At 32.4% G+C, this 20,439-nt stretch overlaps 2 protein-coding genes, 1 long non-coding RNA gene, 1 other non-coding gene and 1 pseudogene across 6 annotated transcripts; 3 read left to right on the top strand and 2 right to left on the bottom strand.

Moving 5' to 3' along the window:
- Positions 1-620: 620 nt before the first annotated feature.
- Positions 621-857, top strand: AT1G08787. The gene has a single exon (NR_139498.1). It is a non-coding gene; the product is annotated as an other RNA (long non-coding RNA).
- A 444-nt stretch (positions 858-1,301) lies between these two features.
- Positions 1,302-1,751, bottom strand: AT1G65940 (annotated as a pseudogene). The gene has a single exon.
- MIR5018 lies at positions 1,389-1,663 on the top strand. The gene has a single exon (NR_139497.1). It is a non-coding gene; the product is annotated as a microRNA ath-MIR5018 precursor (primary transcript).
- Positions 1,752-2,690: 939 nt separating the features above from the next.
- cICDH (cytosolic NADP+-dependent isocitrate dehydrogenase) lies at positions 2,691-6,517 on the bottom strand. The gene is made up of 15 exons (NM_105265.5): positions 6,267-6,517; positions 5,868-5,911; positions 5,675-5,784; positions 5,539-5,576; positions 5,378-5,455; positions 5,243-5,296; positions 5,063-5,164; positions 4,846-4,931; positions 4,652-4,755; positions 4,481-4,549; positions 4,273-4,388; positions 4,146-4,180; positions 3,898-4,040; positions 3,699-3,821; positions 2,691-3,623 (listed from the first exon to the last, which is right to left on the bottom strand). Exons 1-15 carry the CDS (start codon positions 6,313-6,315, stop codon positions 3,542-3,544), a joined length of 1,233 nt encoding a protein of 410 aa, NP_176768.1. The 5' UTR covers positions 6,316-6,517; the 3' UTR covers positions 2,691-3,541.
- A 9,523-nt stretch (positions 6,518-16,040) lies between these two features.
- Positions 16,041-20,301, top strand: AT1G65920 (Regulator of chromosome condensation (RCC1) family with FYVE zinc finger domain-containing protein). 2 transcript variants are annotated; one of them, NM_105264.3, is made up of 9 exons: positions 16,041-16,252; positions 16,596-16,682; positions 16,759-16,848; positions 16,931-17,017; positions 17,102-17,296; positions 17,373-19,283; positions 19,369-19,515; positions 19,598-19,959; positions 20,049-20,301. In NM_105264.3, the coding sequence occupies exons 1-9, from the start codon at positions 16,199-16,201 to the stop codon at positions 20,134-20,136; spliced, it is 3,021 nt and encodes a 1,006-aa protein (NP_176767.1). In that variant the 5' UTR covers positions 16,041-16,198; the 3' UTR covers positions 20,137-20,301. The 2 variants fall into 2 exon arrangements, with proteins under 2 accessions (NP_176767.1, NP_001320309.1); NM_001334226.1 differs by having other exon boundaries at positions 16,090-16,682.
- The last annotated feature ends 138 nt before the right edge of the window (positions 20,302-20,439 follow it).

Genomic DNA, 20,439 nt, shown 5'->3' with positions numbered 1-20,439 from the left:
AATACATACCTATAATTTGTAGTTTTCTTAAAACTTTCTATTGTAATATTGCATGCATGAATCTAAAACAAATTTTGGCCTTGAATGGTACTGGTTTTAAAAGTTGATTTTGGCTGTTGATTTTGCAAAATCCACTTTTTCACCCATTTATGATTTTATAAAAAAACAATTCCCTAAATTATAGGGAATCCAGAGTTTTATAGATTTTCTAGTCATTTGTTCTTAAAATCCAAAATCCACTTTTTGGGGATTTTCAACAAATTCTATGGTAAACTCTTTTTTTGTTTTTGAAAAATAAAAATAAAGTTTAAAATAAATAATTTTAAAAAGTTTCTAAATAATAATTATATAAAAATCAAAAACTAGAAAAGTTACCATTTAAGATTTTGCAAAATCTAGAATCTCCACCAAAATCAAAAACTCATAAAATCAAAAACCAAAATCCAAAATCCAAAAACCCACCAAAATCAACAAAACATTCATGGCCATTTATTTGTTAGTGTGATTTGATTTTATTTATTCACCACAATATTTGGATTTTAGGGATTTAGAAGTGTAACAGACAAATTGCAGAAGAGTTTCAGATTTCAGAGTTGTCTAAATAAGGTAAATACTTTTACGCTTTTCTTTTTGTTGTTGTGACGAGAAGAGATTCTTATCACGTCATTTTTTTTCTTAGTTGATTAAAACCCCATCACTTAAGCAATTAACTTTAGGCAATAATGGACAAAGAGAACTTATGACATAGACCAAATCAATTTTTCAACTGATTAGAGAATTGTTTACTTTTTGACCAAATTGATATTTATATATTGATCAATTCCATAACAAAAAATAATGCAAAAGATTGGATGTTTGCCTGAAGGCTCATCCACTCAAGATCAAATTGAAACCCATGCCCATCCGGTTATTACCAACTTGGCTCGACATGGGTTTGATCTTCTAACTATTTAGTAGTCCCAAAGTTTTTCTAGATTTTTTATGATTATATATACAGTAGTTAGATTTTTCTCAAGCTTCTAATGTAGAACTAAATCCACCTTGCCTATTCGTGTCTTTCATGCAAGAAACTTTGGACAAGTAGTCCACATCCAAACGAACTCAAATTTTGACTAATGAGTACATTAAATTATAGTGTTCGCGATAAAAAGTTCAGCAATCTCAGAATTCCGATAAAAGATCTTGCTTAAAAACAGTATTCTGATAATGTGTCTGCGCAAACATATCTTAAAATTGAGTTCCAACATAATGAGCCCTATACCCAACAACCCTACAAATAAACTCAATGTTGTCTTGAACATGTAAGACGGGTTGATAAATACCATGTCGGATCTCAACAGAAACCATATGAGAAACTGAATGTTGATCTACCCTTGCTCATTTGGTCTTATGACAACTTCCACCAATTGGTATGTCCCTTAAAGCTCCACCATGAGTCCAATATCTACGACAGTTCTTGTAGAAGTAGTGCGGTTGAGTCTCACTGTACTAGTTGTAATAAAAAAAAACTTTTTGATGTCAAGATGTGATTCTGATAACACTAAGTTTTGTTATTATAACACCTACAATAAGACTCAACCTCGCTACTTCTGCTAGAATTGTCATAGATATTAGACTCGTAGTGGAGTTTTAAGAAAAGTACCAATTGATGGAAGTTGTCGTAAAACCATAATGTGCATGGGTAGATCAACCTTTGGTTTCTCGGATGATTTATGTTGAAATCTAACAATCAACATTTCTTACATGTAAAAGACAACATCAAGTTTGTGGGATTGTTTGGTACTTTAATTTAAGGGTAGTAAATCTATATCGTAGATACTTTGTGGTATCTTAGAAAACAAATGTGTGCTATTTTCTAGAATAACCATAAATATCTTTGTTCAAAAAAAAACACACACACATAAATATCTTAATGTTTGGTAAATATAGTAAACAAACTAAAATAAATGAAAGTAATTTAAAGTATATTTTAAGTAACTTATTTTATTATTTTACCTAGTTAACCCATTTTCTATATTTTTTGAGATCTTGAATACCTGTGAAGCCGATTTGTTGGTTAAAATCTAGATATTGGAAATTTCAGAAAGTACAATATAAGTTTTTGTAATTTAAAATATTACCAATTTTGAAGCTTTTACATGAGTTGACCAAAACCATGTACATGAATTAATCTTGAAAAAAATCGGAATCGATCAGAAGTTTCCATTATTTTCTCACTTATCTATCTTGCGATGCTCTTCAAAGGAAGTCGTACTACCATTTCAAATGTCAATTCTGGAATATTTATTTATGCAAACATGCCACACATAACCAATTAAATATTATTTTGGAGCTTTAGATTTCATTGTTTATGTGTTGGTTGTTTGCATAAATAAATATTCCAGAATTGACATATTAAGTGTTGGTGCCACTTTCGTTAAAAAGCATCACAAGATTCAGATTAGTGAAAATAAAATAAAAACTTCTAATCCATTTCAATTTCTTTTGAAATTACTTATTTCTCTTAACATTTCTTGAGTCTAAGCATAATTTGTTATAATTGATAGAAGTGTTAATTTATTCTCTATTATCAATGCAATCATATAAATTTTGTTAACATAAGTGATGATAATTATTTGTATCATTACATAAACGATATAAAATGATATTGTGTTTACCTTTTGATCTAAAAAATCATTAGTAAAAACAGAAGATCAAACAATAGAATAAGAAAACAAACAAACTGCTATAATCCACCATTTCTAGCCCTCTACTCGATATTGGTTTGGAACGATCCATAGCTACCTAATGAAAAGGTGAGACCAGCAAAATGTAAGGGATACTTTTTCATCCCTAGTTGAGGTCAACCAATTAGTATCCGACTAAGACATGACATTTCGAGATGATTAATGCTCTAATGGATCCTACAAATTTCCCAATTATTCAAAGTATTTATGTTAGCATGGTATTTAAGAGGAATACGTTAGATTGGCATTACACCAAATCAAGTAAATATTGGACTGCTCATTATTGTTCACAATCCATATCAAGCTGAAACGGCCCCATGGAACTGTCACCCTTCACTTCAAGGTATCAAAAAGGTGGTGAGACAAAACAAGACGATCTTTTGAGACTAAGAGTATAAGAAAGTAAAGCGTCAGAGACTTCTAAAGTACATTATACCCAAGAGAATAAACAAACATTTGATGGATTGTTTGTTGGTCTAATAAAAACTGAAGTCAACCAATGGCTTGGTGGTATGTGTATTCTAGTTAAACCGTACTGTGTATTTATAACCTAAAAGACCCTAATACCAATTTCATAAATCGATCAACCAAAAAAAAGAAGATGTGATAACCAATCAATCAAACATAAAATTCGAGATCTGAATAAAAATGGAAAAATGTCGCAATATTTTGGAAATATTATAAGAGAGGAAACAAATCGTTCTCAACACTCCTCTCCACAAAAGTTTATTCCTCCCGATCCCAACCAACCCCACCAACCAGATAAGACACTTAGGAACTGAGACGTTCGAATTTTACCCAATTTCTTCAGTTTCTTAAGCATTGAGTCTTTCTTTGAGCTCAGCAGCGACTGCATCGATGAACTCCTCTGTGTTCAGGTACGTGTCCCTCGAAAGCCTGAAAAAATCCGACAGTAAATTAAGTGATCTTGATGAGAACAAGGACGTAAATAGAAAGTGTTGAATTGATTACTTTGAGCCGTGAATGATGAGTGCAAGATCTTTGGTCATTTTCCCTGACTCCACTGTCCCAACACAAGCGGCTTCCAGCTTCTCAGTGAAATCCAAGAGTTTTGCGTTGTCATCTAACTTAGCCCTGTTTCAAAGACATTAGCTTAGACAATCCTCTTCCTTCTAATGAAACATTATTAAGCATGTTTTCTTTTTGTTACCTGTGTGCAAGTCCACGAGTCCAAGCAAAAATAGAGGCTATGCTGTTTGTGCTGGTCTCACCACCTTTCTGATGAACCCTGAAGTGACGGGTGACAGTTCCATGGGCCGCTTCAGCTTCAATCGTCTTTCCATCTGGGCAGACCTAATGAAAATACACAACAATTGTAAAAGCGGAAACTTAGAATCATGTAACAGCCTAACAAAGAGATTATGTGACAATATAGCTAAGAACTTGTGAGAATTATACCAGAACAGATGTCATCAATCCAAGTGACCCGAATCCTAAAACACATTATAAGAAACAATTAGTTAACAAGTAATATGTAAGATAGACATAAGCGCTGAAGGACATATTCATTTACGATTACACTAACCTTGTGCCAAGAAATCACTTTGGACATCACCATCATAGTTTTTGCATGCCCAAACATAGCCTCCCTCACTCTTAAGAGCGTAGGCCACCATATCATCAATGAGACGGTGTTCATACCTAACCAATTTAATTATTTAGGTTCTTATCAGTAAAAGGTAATATAAGGGACCATGCTATTCCAAAAATGAAAAAACAAAGAGACAGCTCACCAGATTCCAGCAGCATCATACTTCGACTTCCAGCTGGCTTCATAGACTTCTTGGAAGATGTCTTTGAATCTTTATAGGAAAACAAAAATGTAACCAACAGCAAAACTATCTCCTCCACCATATGAGCGAAAAGCCTATATGATATGAAAACCAAAACTAAATGTCGCATACCTGCCATCGTATTTCTTAAGAATGGTATTCTTTGTGCTAAGGTAAAGTGGCCACTTTTTCTCATAAGCAGTGTTCATCGATGCATCAGCAAAAGCACGGATGGACTGTATTATAAGAGAACATCTTAGAGGACAATCTCCAAAAAGACGAGTAATTTGTACTGTAGTTGGAAGAAAGGGTAAGCATAACTATACCTCATCAGTGTTGTACATTGCCATAGCAACACCACCTTCACCAGTAAATGTAAAGACTTCGGTTTCAGTTTTCCCATCTTTTCCCTCTGAAAATCAAAGACATTAAAGATTATAATTAATACATAATGACATACGGAAAAAGAAACGAAAAAGAGATTTCAAAAATTATGCAATGCCAACTCTAAACGAGATGACCGATGAAAGGCAGTAAGTATACCAAAGGTCATAGTCAGTTTTCCTGGTCCCTTGATTACAGCATCAGTGGCACGGTACTGATCACCAAAAGCATGCCTTCCAATGCAGATGGGCTTTGTCCAGCCTAGAGAAAACAAGACATATTCTCAGAACCCTTTGAAAATAAAATTGTTAATGCAACTAGGCCATTGTCAATAATTACCTGGGACAAGCTTGGGAACATTTTTGCAGATAATTGGCTCTCTAAATACAGTTCCTGTGAGAAACAAACACAGTATATAAGTCAACAGAGAATGACACTGGATAAGCTTTAAACATACAATTGTCTATAACTTACCATTCAGGATATTCCTGATGGTCCCATTTGGACTTCTCCACATCTGCTTCAAGCCAAATTCCGTGACACGGCCTTCATCTGCAGAGAGCAAAGATCAACACTAAGTAAAATAAAAACACTGGTAAAAAAAATGTTCAACTGCAAAACATCTGTTGACATACCTGGAGTGATGGTGGCACACTTGATCGCCACATTGTACCTAAAACAAAACAAAATCATAAACTTTAAAGATTAACAGAATATTCCACACAGAGATGCAACATCATTCTAGTATGTTTCAAGCTCAAACACACATACTTCTTAGTAGCTTCAGCACTTTCAATAGTAACTTTGTCATCCGTAGCATCACGGTGAGGAAGACCAAGGTCGAAGTACTTGATATCCAACTCCACAAAAGGAGTAATAAGCTGAAAACGTTTCACCAGAAAAAATTCAAAATACGCCGAAAACACGAACCACACTCATTCATCAAAAAAAGTAAGCTTAATACCTTATCCTTGATAGACTTCCAAATAACCCTGGTCATTTCATCACCTACATTACACAAACCAATGAAGCTTAAATATCGAAACTATTTCGCCGAATCAAAGCTGTAAATCAAATCCACACTTGAAATCGAGTCCAGATTTTTCATAAATCAATCAATCTCATGAACAGAGCTTAAAGGTTTTATCGATTTTATCGATCTGTAACGTAATCATACACCAAAACCAAATCAATCAACGAGTTTACACATGCGTAGATTCCAGAGATCAGATCAGAACAAACAACGAAACTTCGTTACAATCTAGGCAAGCGAAAGTAAATCATTTCGTATCCAATCAACGAAAATATCTGATTATAGATAGCGAAAGAGATCGAGAGAGGAGAAGGAGAAGTAAGATCTCACCATCCATCTCGACGATGGGATTTGCCACCTTGATCTTCTCAAACGCCATGGTTTTTTTTTGGTTTTCGGTTTTTGTGTGATTGACAGAATTAATCGATCGGATTTGATATTCCGATCGTCGGAGATCTAGAAACGAGAGAAGATCAAGCCGGAGAAGAAGATGCGAAGCTGGTGATGAGTGATGAAGTAGGTGAAATAGCTTGTACAGGTCTTGAGAGTTGTTGTATTTATGCTATTTAAAAGTTTGGATTATGTTATTTTGACCCCGTTATTACGATTTGTATCATTTTGGTCCCTACTTTGATTTTTCGTTGTAGCCGCCACTTATTGTATAAAAGGGTCCCACTAACAAAATTCAAAAGTCATATTCAACAATATGAATGCTAAGTTTTAATTTATAGAATAAAGTTTGGGAATATAATTACAAGCTTTACAATTATTAATTTTTAGTGTAAAATTGTATCTAAAATTACAAAATTTATGGTTTTGTTGGATGTGAATTTTTGAATGCTAGAGAAGAAGAATTAGAGAACATATTTCTATCATTGTTGTTTATCAGTTAATAGATTATCAATCAAATCAAACAAGAAAATAATATGTTTTGGAATATCAATTTGGTATTAATATTATCTATTTAGAAACAAATAATTCTTACATTTGCAATTTTCTTAACTTAGTAATAATAAAAGATTTTAAAGTTTTCGGACATGGAAAATTATTAAAAACATTTGACTGAAATAAAATTAGAGCGTTTATTTTTTGTATTTGTTACCATTATTGATTAGTTGGATCAGCTCGCAGAAAAGTGGTCACTTCACATGCACTTTGTGGTGGGGTTGCTCATGGTCCACCAAAAATATTGTAATATATCCAACTTTTCCCTTCCGTAAAAGATGCTGGCCACCTAACCAGATCCACTTTGTTCAATTTTTTTTTGTCGCATCACAAGTCCACAACCATATCCATATGACCATATCTATATATTTTCTTATATATATATATGAATATCTATAAATAAATAAATATATATATATATATATATTGTTATTATTTTGAACTGAATCGCATTTCATCCATTGAACACACGTCTTCATTCAGAACTAATGTTTTCTTTAAAATCGCTCTTAATTTAACACGTATGATATCTCTAATAGTTTCAGAATATAGATGAGCTTTGACGTGGGGATATGTTTTTCATTCTTAACTTCCAAAAAAAAAAAAAATTTAAAAAAAAAAAATGAATTTAGGAGTCCGGGGGTGTCGTCCTTGGCCCCGAATCAGATGGATTATTTTCTACGGCTAGCAAAGAAAAGACTCTTCAAGAGGGAAACAGTCATTTAAAACATTTAGCAGTTTATCCAAACCATTTCGATGTGGACGTTTCGAGTTTCAATTCAATTCTTGGCCTTTGAATACAATTCTTTGCCTTTGAAAAACAAATAGAAAAATATATGGTTCCTGAATTTTGATAACAAACTTCTTGTGTTTATTATCACTCACTACACGTCTACACCACCAGTTTGAAACAATAGAACAACAAACAAATACTAACAGACTCTGGATACTCTCCGAAAACTTATGAGGTAGAAATTGTTGACATTGCTTCCGGGTAAATGGCAAGTGATAAACAAAGTTAGGTTGTAGATAGGCCCTAACATATTTATAGAGAATATGTTCAAGCTTTATATGTTCCGAGATATCTTGAAAGAGAGCTTCTAAGAGATATGACGAACGTTTTATTATCTTTTCATACTGCATACATGATTTTGTACAATTTGTTTATGTTGTACTAACTACAAAGCTTAAAACCCCATATATGGAGTGGGCCACTAGTAAGCTATTTCTTCAATCATCTCACACATAGCCTTATTGGTTTTACTCTATATATATTTTGAGCCCAAACAAGTGGCCCACTCCATATATCTCGTAAGCAAAAAGGATATGTTGGATATTAGTAGGAAAGCCTTCTAAGTTATGGTAAAGATCTGTTTGCATCCGAGAACATTTGGGCAATGGGTCCATAAAAAGTCTTCCAAAAAAGAGGATTTGGGGAATGGGTGTCCATTAACAAAAAACTAAGTTGCATTTTGTGCAGAACCCCTATTTTTGGTTGCTGATATGTAAAATAAAATCCCAAATATGGGCATATATTGCAATTGTCGATAGTGTTTTGGTTTAATTGGTAGATAGATTCGAGTTTTTCCCGGTTTGTTCTTGGAGAAAGAATTCAAAATCTTTGAATTTCATGGAGTGACCCCCTTAAAATATTTTTCGGTCAGAATTCTTACGATTCTCCTTTTCTTTTTGTGATTATGCTCCCAAACAAATTTTGACGCATGGTCCATAATTTCCTTCGACGTCGGCTTAGCCGTTAAATTTCTTTCAGCGTCGGTTTAATGTGATCCATCATGCTCAAAGTAGGGGGCATGGTGGATCACGCTATTACGCTAACCACAAGAATTCACTGCCAACTTCGTAATCATGCAAGTTTCTTTTTTGTTTTCGATTTTCTTTGTGTAAGTTACGTTCTAATAATGTAGTAACCTAAACGACATGTGGACCGTATTGGTTATAAGGTATACGTTTGGATTCGTTAAGAATTGGTTCAGAAAATTAGATAAATACGACATTCAATAAACTCCGAACAGTAAACTATACATAAAGTTTTGGATTCATTAGGGGAATTATAAATCCCGACATCTCGTATTTTCACATCCTCGGATAATATAACACCTAACAAAGAACATGGCCTTGTGACTTGTGTGTATGTTTCTTAGTCTAAAGGGAACACTATATGAACAATGCATACCCTACTTTTGCCCATCTTTATACAAAAAAAATCCTCTCCCACGTATAATTTTTAGCGGTCACATAAATGATTTTATCTAATTTATTGTAAGGGTCCTACTAAACTAGTAAGCCCCGATCAAATGAATCTTTAACTATTACGTATTCATTTATTTGACATTTGCGACACAATATTCTCACTGACACCTGTTACTTACATTTCAAAGTGGTTGACAGTTACGTCTACATTGAAATATTGTTGAAACTTGAGATAGATAAAATTTGGAAATTTGGGTGGCCAAAACATTTATGTTTTCTTTAGTTTTAAAGAACAGCTGTTTGTAAATCTACAAAGGTCGGTGAGAAATAATACTAATCTACAAAAAAAAAATTAAATGTGAAGAAAAATGAGTATACTCTTCAGTGGAACTACACGATACAAAGTAGTGTAAGATTTCATGTTTACGTTAAATACTAAAAATATGGGCAAAATATTTTTAGTATTGAAAGAAATATCTTTTAGCTAAAAATATGTCCTAGTCAACAACTAAAGGAAGTCTTAAAAAGTAACTCAAATCAGTACACTGCATGTCTTTGTCTGGAAACATTTTGTATATAGTTCTCTCTTTACTATCTTTAGGAATTGCTTTAGTTGACAAGTAAATTTAGTGTAGTCATTTGTGTTAGTACCATAATCTGCATGGTAGCGAGATGCATCAATGAGGTTAAGTAGTTGATTACTAAAATACAATTGTTTCACAAAAATCTTAAACAATATATCATAATGAGATCTGGTTTGGACTTTCGATACTTCTAAGTTACTTATAGCCATATCCATGCCCATAAAATTGGATTTATTTATGATTTATTCAGCTATTATAAATGCCACATGGACATGGATAATGAAAACAAGACATTGTGGTATGACCTAATTGACAAACATTAAGAGACATGGTAGAAAGCACTTCTCTGACTTGTCTCCGACTAGTTAAATACAAAGTCACATATAAGCAGATTTGATTTCATTCCCATGTATACTTATAATTGATTTTTTCGCATAACATTTATATATTTATGTATGGGTTATTTGTTCAATAGCAATTTAAACCGAAACAAAACAAGATTATATCAACTACCACAATATATAGCGATAAGTGGTTTAAGGTCTTCACAAAGCTAGAAATATTACCTTTGTCTGGTAAAGGATGAATATACTATTTTTAAAAAAACTCTTTCAGTATACTATTTTCTTCCTCCATTATTCATAGAGGAATATGGAGAAATGACAATGCTTTAGTGAAAAAATTATATAACTATATCAAATTTCTTTATTAATTTTTGAAAATGGACATATTTTTCCTTAGTGAGACAAGATAAATTAATTACTTCATGTCATCATTTATTTTTCTCATTCTCTTTTTTCTAAGTAAAGTAAATTTTATATCCCTTTCATTTCTTTATATATCTTTAACAAAATTGATTAAACTCGCATGACTAATGAAAAAAAAACTATAGATTTTTTCCGCATGTCTGATTTGTTTATTAAAAAACAAACAAATATTACTCGATAAATAGACATGTGATATTGAATTAAACGTATTGTTCCACATAAACATAGACTACACATTATGTAAATACACCATTTTGGTTTATAATTTACTTAAAAAATGTATGGTTTAAAGTTTTGTTTGTAGAGTTTAGAGTTTAGCTTTTGAAATAAGCAACACAAGGCTCTCGTCTCGATTGCTAGGAAAATATGTAATCACAAATAAAAGACGGAAAGCAAATAGATCAAGTTCCAAAGCGTCTTCATAAAACCTTAAAAGAAGTAAGTAGGATAATTAAGTATGGCATGTGGCCTAAAATCTTAGGGTTTGGTATTAACCCACCCTAATGTATTTAAGTCTCAACTATAATATACATTAGATTTTAACCCGCGGTACACCGAGGGATTATTTATTTTATTTAAAATAACTAAAAATATATTATTTTATAAATTATCTATATGTAATATATTGTTTTGTATTTTATAAATATATAATCCTATTTCTATATATTGTACAATCTCTTGATTTTATCATGGAATACACCATAAGTCGATTTTTAAAATTTTAAATTTTAAATTATATATGATTTTTGTTAAGATTGTTTCTTTTGTCATATATTTTAAATGATATCATTGTATTTTAATTGTTATTTATAGGATTTCACCCGTTGTATAACGTGTCGTATTATTATAAACTCAAACCCGTCTTACCATCTAATTCTGTTCAATGAAATTAAACATATTTAATTGATTTCATCCTAGGTATACTGTCTCATATTACTATCGACTCAAACCCTTCTACCATCTAACCCCGTACAATAAAATTAAATATTATTTTATTATTGTTGTTTTAAAAATACGTTAATTTTAAAAATATATAATTCAAATCAATTTCAAAATTTTTATTTTAAATGGTTATTTAATTGTTATAATTTATAAAATTCATATATTTTAATATTCTAAACCCGTCATACCATCTAATCCTGTTCGGTGAAATTAAACATTATTTTTTAAATTTTTTGTTTAAATAATATTTTTATTAAAAAAATTTTAATTCAAACAAATTTAAAAGGTGTCTTTCAAATAGTTATTTAATTTTTATAGATTTCACATTTAAAATATTTCTCTATATGTAACATATAGTTTTGTATTTTATAAATATTATAAACGTTTTTCCCTTAAATATTATAAACGTTTTATAAACTTTAAATAATTACAATATTTACCTTTTAATAAAGTATAATATTAATAATCATTTAAATAATTGTGTGTAGCTAATTTTAAGGGATTTGATTTAAAGTTTGATGTTTGGATTAAATTTGAATGAATAATGTGATTATTATATTAAATCAAGAATTAAAAATCAAATCAAATAATTAAGGAAAAAATAATTAATGTCAATGGCATGCCATTGTAAATAAGTGTCAAGTAGAGGATTTATTTGCTAAAATGGTTGCAAAAATGTATATGTAGGTTCATATAATTAATTAATACTATATATGTAGAAGTTTGAATTTTTATTATATACGTGATATTCTCCCTATACTATAATTTTACAATCATGAATGTTATCACCGCAATAATTGATGCTCAATTACAAAAATGACAAAGGCAAATGTTTTTTCTTTTATAATTGGGACCCAAGAAACTGAATTTAACGAATCAAATCTTATGCCCACTAACCAATCATATCTTCTTCAAATACTATCGTGATTTTCTATCTAAACCAATCAATCAACAAATCTAACAATTTTGGTTTAGCTTTTTAATTTTATATCTGTGTTCGAGACAAAAACAGATGCATAGCATTGGCTGTATGTACTCTGTCTAAGTTCGTGAACTCTTATGAATCTTGTCATTCATAATCAAGTCTGATGGATCTGAATCCGGACAAAGCAAATGATAAACAATTGCTATAATATTATTAGTAGCCGATAAATCATTGGCCAAAATGAGAACATTTAATTATGATTGAATATACAAAAAAAAAAAAAAAAACATATAAAAATCTAATTACAATGAAGACTTTAGGAAATTTATGATTTTTTCAACGGTTTACGAATTGTTTGGCAAATAATTAAAAAAAAAAACTTCATAAACCACACGTTAGGAAAGAAAAAAGTGTGGTAATTTTAGAATGCCAATATAATTTAATTTTATGTAATCAAGATCCTTCGATCCATAATCTCTTTGGGTCATAGGCCTAAACATACTAAATTATTGATCTCCCGTCGCCGGGTAACTATAATTCTTTTGTTAATTTGATCATTGTTTAAAGTTGTTTACATACATGAACGGCTCACGTTTTCATGGGATAAAAGGTTTTCAAACACCAAACTATATTAGTCATTTTCTTTTAGCATATCCAAGTACAGACAGCCATCGATCTATATTAAACATGTTTATATAGAGGTGCGTGTTCGAGGATGCATGGGCATGTGTGTTCGTCATATGCACGTATATACGTACGTTCCACGCTCGGTTCAATGTATGAGGTCGTTTCCAAGAGACTGTCAAGTTTAGTTAGTGCGATGGGTCCGTCCATGTGCTTAAACTAATTAACTTATACTTATATCAATAAATAATTTATTAACTTTTTTTGTTGTTGATAAATACTATCGGCTGATCCGGTAAGTTTCGGTAGAAACAGACCGAAGTATTTCAGAGTGGACTTCTCCCCGAAGGACCACCACACTGTCTGTCCTGAGTTTGGAATGCTTTCCGACTAATGCCAAGGGTAATAATTTATTAACTAGAAATATACTTTTAAGAAAACGTATAATCCAACTTATTTTAAAAAATGTTTAGAAGAATTGAAAACTACACATTTTTGTAAGACAGAAAAACATCAAATAACAAAAGGATAACCAGTGAATCCATTTTGCAAAGTAGATATGATATCACAGAGGCCCTTGTATTTCTTATATTGTTAATTCGATATAATGAAAGTGAATGCACCATGCTAGCTTGTTTTGGATAATCTACATCCCATGATTTGGTGAAAACATTTATTTGTGAGCTTCCTTTTAGCTTATAATTGACATTATTAATAAAAAAAAGTTATAAGACAGAATACAAACATCAAATAACAAAAGAAGAAACAGCTAATCCTTTGCAAAGTACATATATAAATCACAGGGACCCTTGCTCTTTTGGAATCCCATCTTTGGACTATCTTTGATGATTTGGTGAACTAAATTAAACTGCAGATTGAAAGAAAGATATCTCCAATTGGTAGTTTCTAAAAAAAGGCCTTAGATAACGCTGATGGAACCTTTACATAGCCAAAACTTGGTCGGCAATGATCCTCAACTTTTTAAACATGAAAACCGAAAAAAAGAAAGCCAATGGACGTATATCTAGCAACGTCAATAAGAAATCGATTATCCTTTTCCAATGTTATTTAAATGACAAACTAAAGGCAGTGGTAGCTACTTTTTTTTTCAAACATTAGATACTCATACGATGCGGTCATTGACTGTTTTGCGTAGGTTAACAAGACTAGTTTATCTGGTACAAAAATGACCACCTAATTTCTATCATTATAATACATTAGAAGATCTCTTTTGTGACCACGAAATTCTTGAGTTTGCGGCACATGTGTTCTTTGAGTCAGGGATGATAAAATATTCATACTTTTTGCAACTAACCTCCTCCGACTGTCAGAACTAAAGCTCGGGATTTGGTACAACATCCCCTAAACCATTTATGTAAATTAAAGAAAAAAAGCTCTGGCTAAAAACATCTCTACGCATAAGTCATAAGACTCATAACTCATACTTATAAATAAAAACGAAAACAAAAGAAAAACTTATGCAAACACTTTATTGTATATGATGACCCGTTACATAATATAGATTCTGCACAGGTTTTAGATTTTTTCCGATAATACGCTATTTTACACGGTATCACACTATTTTATTAAGTAATTATGATATATATGTCACATCTAATTATTGATTTCACTAACGTTATCTTCTTCCAAAACCAAACTATTATTAAGTTAGAAATACAATCATGCAAGAATTTGTCGACAATAAAAACCATGCATGATGCATTGAATAAAAAATAATATCAAGATTATTTCCATCCTTGAAACATCTCATATCAAGAGTTTGCTTTTTGACACTAGCTGAAATCATGATTACGTCAAAATTTTTTTCACTTTTATTCGAATTTTTCGGCCCGCACGAAATCACAAAGTTACAACTTTACTTTTTAGCTAAAATCTAACATATGCAATATACGTTAGAGTTTGTATGTGTTTGCTTTGTTTCTTACAAAAGAGGTTGACAATGTTGGGTTTGTGTCCTACTCTTGTCTTGATGCCAGTTGTCTAAATGGAAAAATAACAAAAGTAAAAAATAAAGAAATATGAAAAGGACAAAAAATAGAGAAGCAACCAGTAAGAAACTAATAATTGCGAAAAAGAAAGAAAAATAAAAAAGAGAAACTAATAATTGAAGAAGAAAAAGAGTAATAATTATGGAAAAAATTGAAAGTAACCCATGTGGTTTTATGCACACGTGCAACCTTCTTACTCTCTTGTGTTTGTCTTAATGAGATAAAATTAGTTTTAAGTATGTACAGTATATAACTAAATGACTCACTATTTAAATACTTATACATCACCAAACACAGAATTTTAAAGACTTGAATTCAGATATATAGATACACATCGACAGTCATTAATGCAAATCACTATAACACAACATATATGGTTCAACATTTATTTAATATATTTTCTTATAAAATGTTTTCTTATACAATGTAAGATACTTTTTAAATATGCAGTCCAAAATTATACTGACAAGAAATTTGACTTTCTTAAATAAAAATACACTCAAAGCCGACAAAAAAAATTGTCTAAATTTTGGAAACAAAATTAGGTACTTAATTACATAGTTTAATATCACTTTAGCATATTTAATTAAACATGATATTTTAAAATATAGAATAGTTAGTACATGTTGTGGGAAAATAAAAACATAGCATAGTAAACAAAAATGATGTGATTATAAATCTTTTTAAGTTTGAAAGCTTAATCAGTTTTAAAGTATAATAATCTTAAAATAATATTCAAATCACAAAAAAATCATTACACTTTTACAAAAAAATATGTATGACTCTATTGAAACAAGAGTAACTTATTTTTTTTTTCCGTTACAATAAATTAAACTTTTCTTGAAAAAGAATAGATTTGATACTTTTATTTGACATTACTCTCACAATTTTTTTGAACTGGTGAATTAATTGTGTTTAAACTTAATCGATTTATTAAGCTATCAAAAATTTTAAATTTTGAACCAAAAAAACAGCGAACAAAATAAATTTAGCAAACTCGGTGGCATAAACGTTGGGAGCGAGAATCTTGATTTTTTTTTGGTTATTTAAAGAAATAAAAGTATTAAATTGTACGTTTATACTATTACACTGTTTTAGCTACTTAGCTTAAAAAAATCATGTTTTTTTATAAGAACATAAATACGAGCTGAGAGAGAGAGAGAGTACACAAATTTGTTTCACATTCCTCTAAATTCCAAACAAATTGTTTATAGAGACACCAATCTTCTTCTTCTTCTTCTTCTCTGACAAAGTTATGGGCGAACAACAAATCTCAGTTACAGTGCCTCGTGATAGAACTGATGAACAGGTTTTGATTTATGTTACTCAATTTTTGTTTCTCCTCTGTTTTACAGATTCTTGTTTCACACTCTGTTTTGCTCTGTTTTGGTTATAGAAAATCAAGAAATTGATGCATTTCTTGAAAATTTCCAGTTTTAGCCTCGACAGTGATTACTGTTCATTCCATTACCACTTCTCTCATCTTCAAACATTGTTGTGTGTTTTGTTTTTTCCTCAAATGAAATCTCTGTTCTGTGAAACACATTAGAATCACTCTGTTCATAGTTAGTTTTAAATGGTTTAGAGATCTGTCATAGAATTCAAGATCTTTCTGGATTTAGAGATGATTAGTGATCGTTATTTTCTTGTAGGCAATCTTGGCTTTGAAGAAAGGTGCACAGCTTTTGAAATGTCGAAGAAGAGGAAACCCAAAGTTTTGTCCTTTTAAACTCTCAATGGTAAGTTTCTTTTGATCTTTCAATCATTTATCTTTCAAGGGTTTTAGTAAAGTTGTGTTCTTTTGGTCTTATGAAGGATGAGAAGTACTTGATTTGGTACTCAGGAGAAGAGGAGAGACAATTGAGATTGAGTTCTGTTATAACGATTGTTCGCGGACAAATCACAGTATGTATATATTCCTTTTGGCTCACTAAATAGTCTCTAGTTGAAGACGTTGATGATGAAAAGTGTTTCATTTTGTTCTTAGCCAAACTTTCAGAAACAAGCACAATCTGATCGAAAGGAACAGTCTTTTTCACTCATTTATGCAAATGGAGAACACACTCTTGATCTCGTAAGCTTTAGTTATAATGTTTGAACAAATAGTTTTCAAGATTAGGAGATTTGATAAATGGTGAATATATTGTTGGTGATGTAGATATGTAAGGATAAAGCACAAGCAGACTCATGGTTTAAAGGTCTTAGAGCTGTGATAACAAAGCATCATAACATTAGAAACTCTGTGAATCATCGGAGTAGTAGGGGAGCTCAAAGTTGCATCAATAGTCCTGCGGGTTTTATGCGAAGGAAACAGAATCTTGGACTTCTTGAAGAGACTCCTGACGTCACTCAGGTAACTAAAAGACACTTTCTTTAACCATTTATATATTGTTTTCGATTTCTTGATGTATCTTGTTATGTTCTTGAAGATACGTAGCTTATGTGGAAGTCCATCGACGTTACTTGAAGAGCGGTGTTTGTCGAACGGGTTGTCATGTTCTTCAGATAGTTTTGCTGAATCTGATGCCTTGGGTCCAGTTTCTTCTTACTATGAAACAGATTATGATTTCAGGAACTCGGATTGTGATCGTAGTACAGGTTCAGAACTTTGCAGGTTTTCATCACAAAGATTTGCTGCTTCTCCTCCTCTTTCTATCATAACACAGCCGGTTACAAGATCCAATGTCCTTAAGGACATTATGATATGGGGAGCTATAACGGGTCTTATCGATGGATCGAAGAATCAGAACGATGCGTTGTCTCCTAAGCTTTTGGAATCTGCTACGATGTTTGATGTACAGAGTATATCTCTAGGTGCAAAACATGCTGCGTTGGTTACAAGACAAGGTGAAGTGTTTTGTTGGGGGAATGGAAATAGTGGGAAGCTTGGACTTAAAGTTAACATCGATATCGACCATCCGAAACGCGTTGAGTCTCTTGAGGATGTTGCAGTTCGATCAGTGGCTTGTAGTGATCATCAAACGTGTGCTGTTACGGAATCTGGTGAGCTGTATTTATGGGGAATTGATGGTGGAACCATTGAACAGTCAGGAAGCCAGTTCTTGACTCGGAAGATATCCGATGTTCTTGGCGGATCTTTGACTGTTTTAAGTGTTGCTTGTGGCGCGTGGCACACGGCAATTGTGACTAGTTCTGGTCAGCTTTTCACTTATGGTAGTGGAACTTTTGGAGTTCTTGGACATGGGAGTCTTGAGAGTGTTACAAAGCCGAAAGAAGTTGAGTCTTTGAGACGCATGAAGGTCATATCTGTCTCTTGTGGACCGTGGCACACGGCTGCTATAGTGGAAACCGCGAACGACCGGAAATTCTACAACGCCAAGAGTTGTGGAAAGCTGTTTACTTGGGGAGATGGCGATAAAGGACGGTTAGGACATGCTGATAGCAAGAGAAAGCTTGTGCCAACTTGTGTTACTGAACTCATTGATCATGATTTCATAAAAGTCTCTTGTGGATGGACTTTAACTGTTGCTTTAAGCATTTCAGGAACGGTTTATACAATGGGAAGCTCGATCCACGGACAGTTAGGATGTCCGCGGGCAAAGGATAAGTCGGTAAATGTTGTTTTAGGCAATCTAACACGACAATTTGTCAAGGATATTGCTTCAGGTTCACATCATGTAGCTGTTCTAACTTCATTTGGAAATGTTTATACTTGGGGAAAAGGCATGAATGGACAACTTGGTTTAGGTGACGTTAGAGATAGAAACTCTCCTGTTCTTGTTGAGCCTTTAGGTGATAGGTTGGTAGAAAGTATAGCTTGCGGGTTGAATTTGACGGCTGCGATCTGTTTACACAAAGAGATCTCTTTGAATGATCAAACCGCTTGTAGTTCTTGCAAATCAGCTTTTGGATTCACAAGGAGAAAGCATAACTGTTACAACTGTGGTCTATTGTTTTGCAATGCATGTAGTAGCAAGAAAGCGGTAAATGCTTCGTTAGCACCGAATAAAAGCAAGCTTTCTCGGGTTTGCGATTCTTGCTTTGATCATCTATGGAGTATAACAGAGTTTTCAAGAAATGTTAAGATGGATAATCACACTCCGAGGATGCAGATGGTTACACGAAGAGTATCTGAGGATTTGACAGAAAAACAATCAGAGAATGAGATGCAGAATCTTCCACAAGCTAATCGATCTTCGGATGGACAGCCTCGATGGGGACAAGTCTCTGGTCCTTCTCTGTTTCGTTTCGATAAGATTTCGACAAGTTCTTCTTTGAATCTTTCAGTCTCAGCAAGGCGAACATCTTCAACGAAGATTTCAACCTCGTCTGAGTCGAATAAGATCTTAACCGAAGAAATCGAAAGGCTAAAAGCCGTGGTAATTAAACTACTTCTTTTTGTTTTCTTACCTGTAACAATAGTAACACATTAGACACTAAAGATACATTTTTATGAACATGTAGATAAAAAATCTCCAGAGGCAGTGTGAACTTGGCAATGAGAAGATGGAAGAATGTCAACAAGAGCTCGACAAGACATGGGAAGTTGCTAAAGAAGAAGCAGAGAAATCGAAAGCTGCTAAAGAGATAATAAAAGCCTTGGCATCGAAGGTAAAAGATACATAGTTTTTTTTAATCTTTCTGTTTTTGGTTTGTTATGTGACCGACATTTTCACGGTATCTTTGCTTGCAGCTCCAAGCGAATAAAGAGAAACCGAGTAATCCTCTGAAGACCGGCATTGCATGCAATCCTTCTCAAGTCTCACCAATCTTTGATGACTCAATGTCCATTCCATACCTCACACCAATCACCACAGCTCGTTCACAACACGAAACCAAACAACATGTAGAGAAATGTGTCACGAAATCCTCGAACCGTGACAGCAACATTAAGCTATTAGTAGATGCATCGCCAGCCATCACAAGAACAGGGTATCTCCAAAACGAAACACAAGACTCGTCAGCAGAACAAGTTGAGCAATACGAGCCCGGTGTATATATAACTTTCACGGCCTTGCCTTGCGGTCAGAAGACGCTTAAACGCGTACGGTTTAGGTAAAAAAATGTTAATGTGCTTTTAAGTGTTTATATAGTTTGAAGTACGCTTAAGTATTTATATGATTGGTTTCTAACTTTGGTTGCAGTCGGAAGAGGTTTTCAGAGAAGGAAGCACAAAGATGGTGGGAAGAGAAGCAGGTTTTGGTCTATAACAAGTATGATGCTGAAATATGAAACTAACTTTTGAGTTTACTTCTTCGAATGTATTTTAATTCATTTTGATGTTTGTTAGTGAATATATGTAATGCAGAAAAATTTCTTTATTTAAGAAAAAATGAAAAAAAAATACTGGGAAAAAAATTCCAATATATGATTAATAAAAATATTTTAATGATCATCTAGGAAATATATATGCGAGTTAAGAAAAATGTTTGTGATTTTGAGCAATGAAGAAGACTTGCATAGTATGTAAATGTAAGTAGAAATATATCTAACATGCTATCTTCAAAATGCGATTGGTTCAATATTACCATTGAG

This window comes from Arabidopsis thaliana (genome assembly GCF_000001735.4).
Source record: "Arabidopsis thaliana chromosome 1 sequence".
In the NCBI taxonomy this organism is placed as follows: Eukaryota; Viridiplantae; Streptophyta; class Magnoliopsida; order Brassicales; family Brassicaceae; genus Arabidopsis; species Arabidopsis thaliana.
The sequence above is the reverse complement of the archived record's forward strand: the minus strand, read 5'-3'. Positions and strand labels throughout refer to the sequence as shown.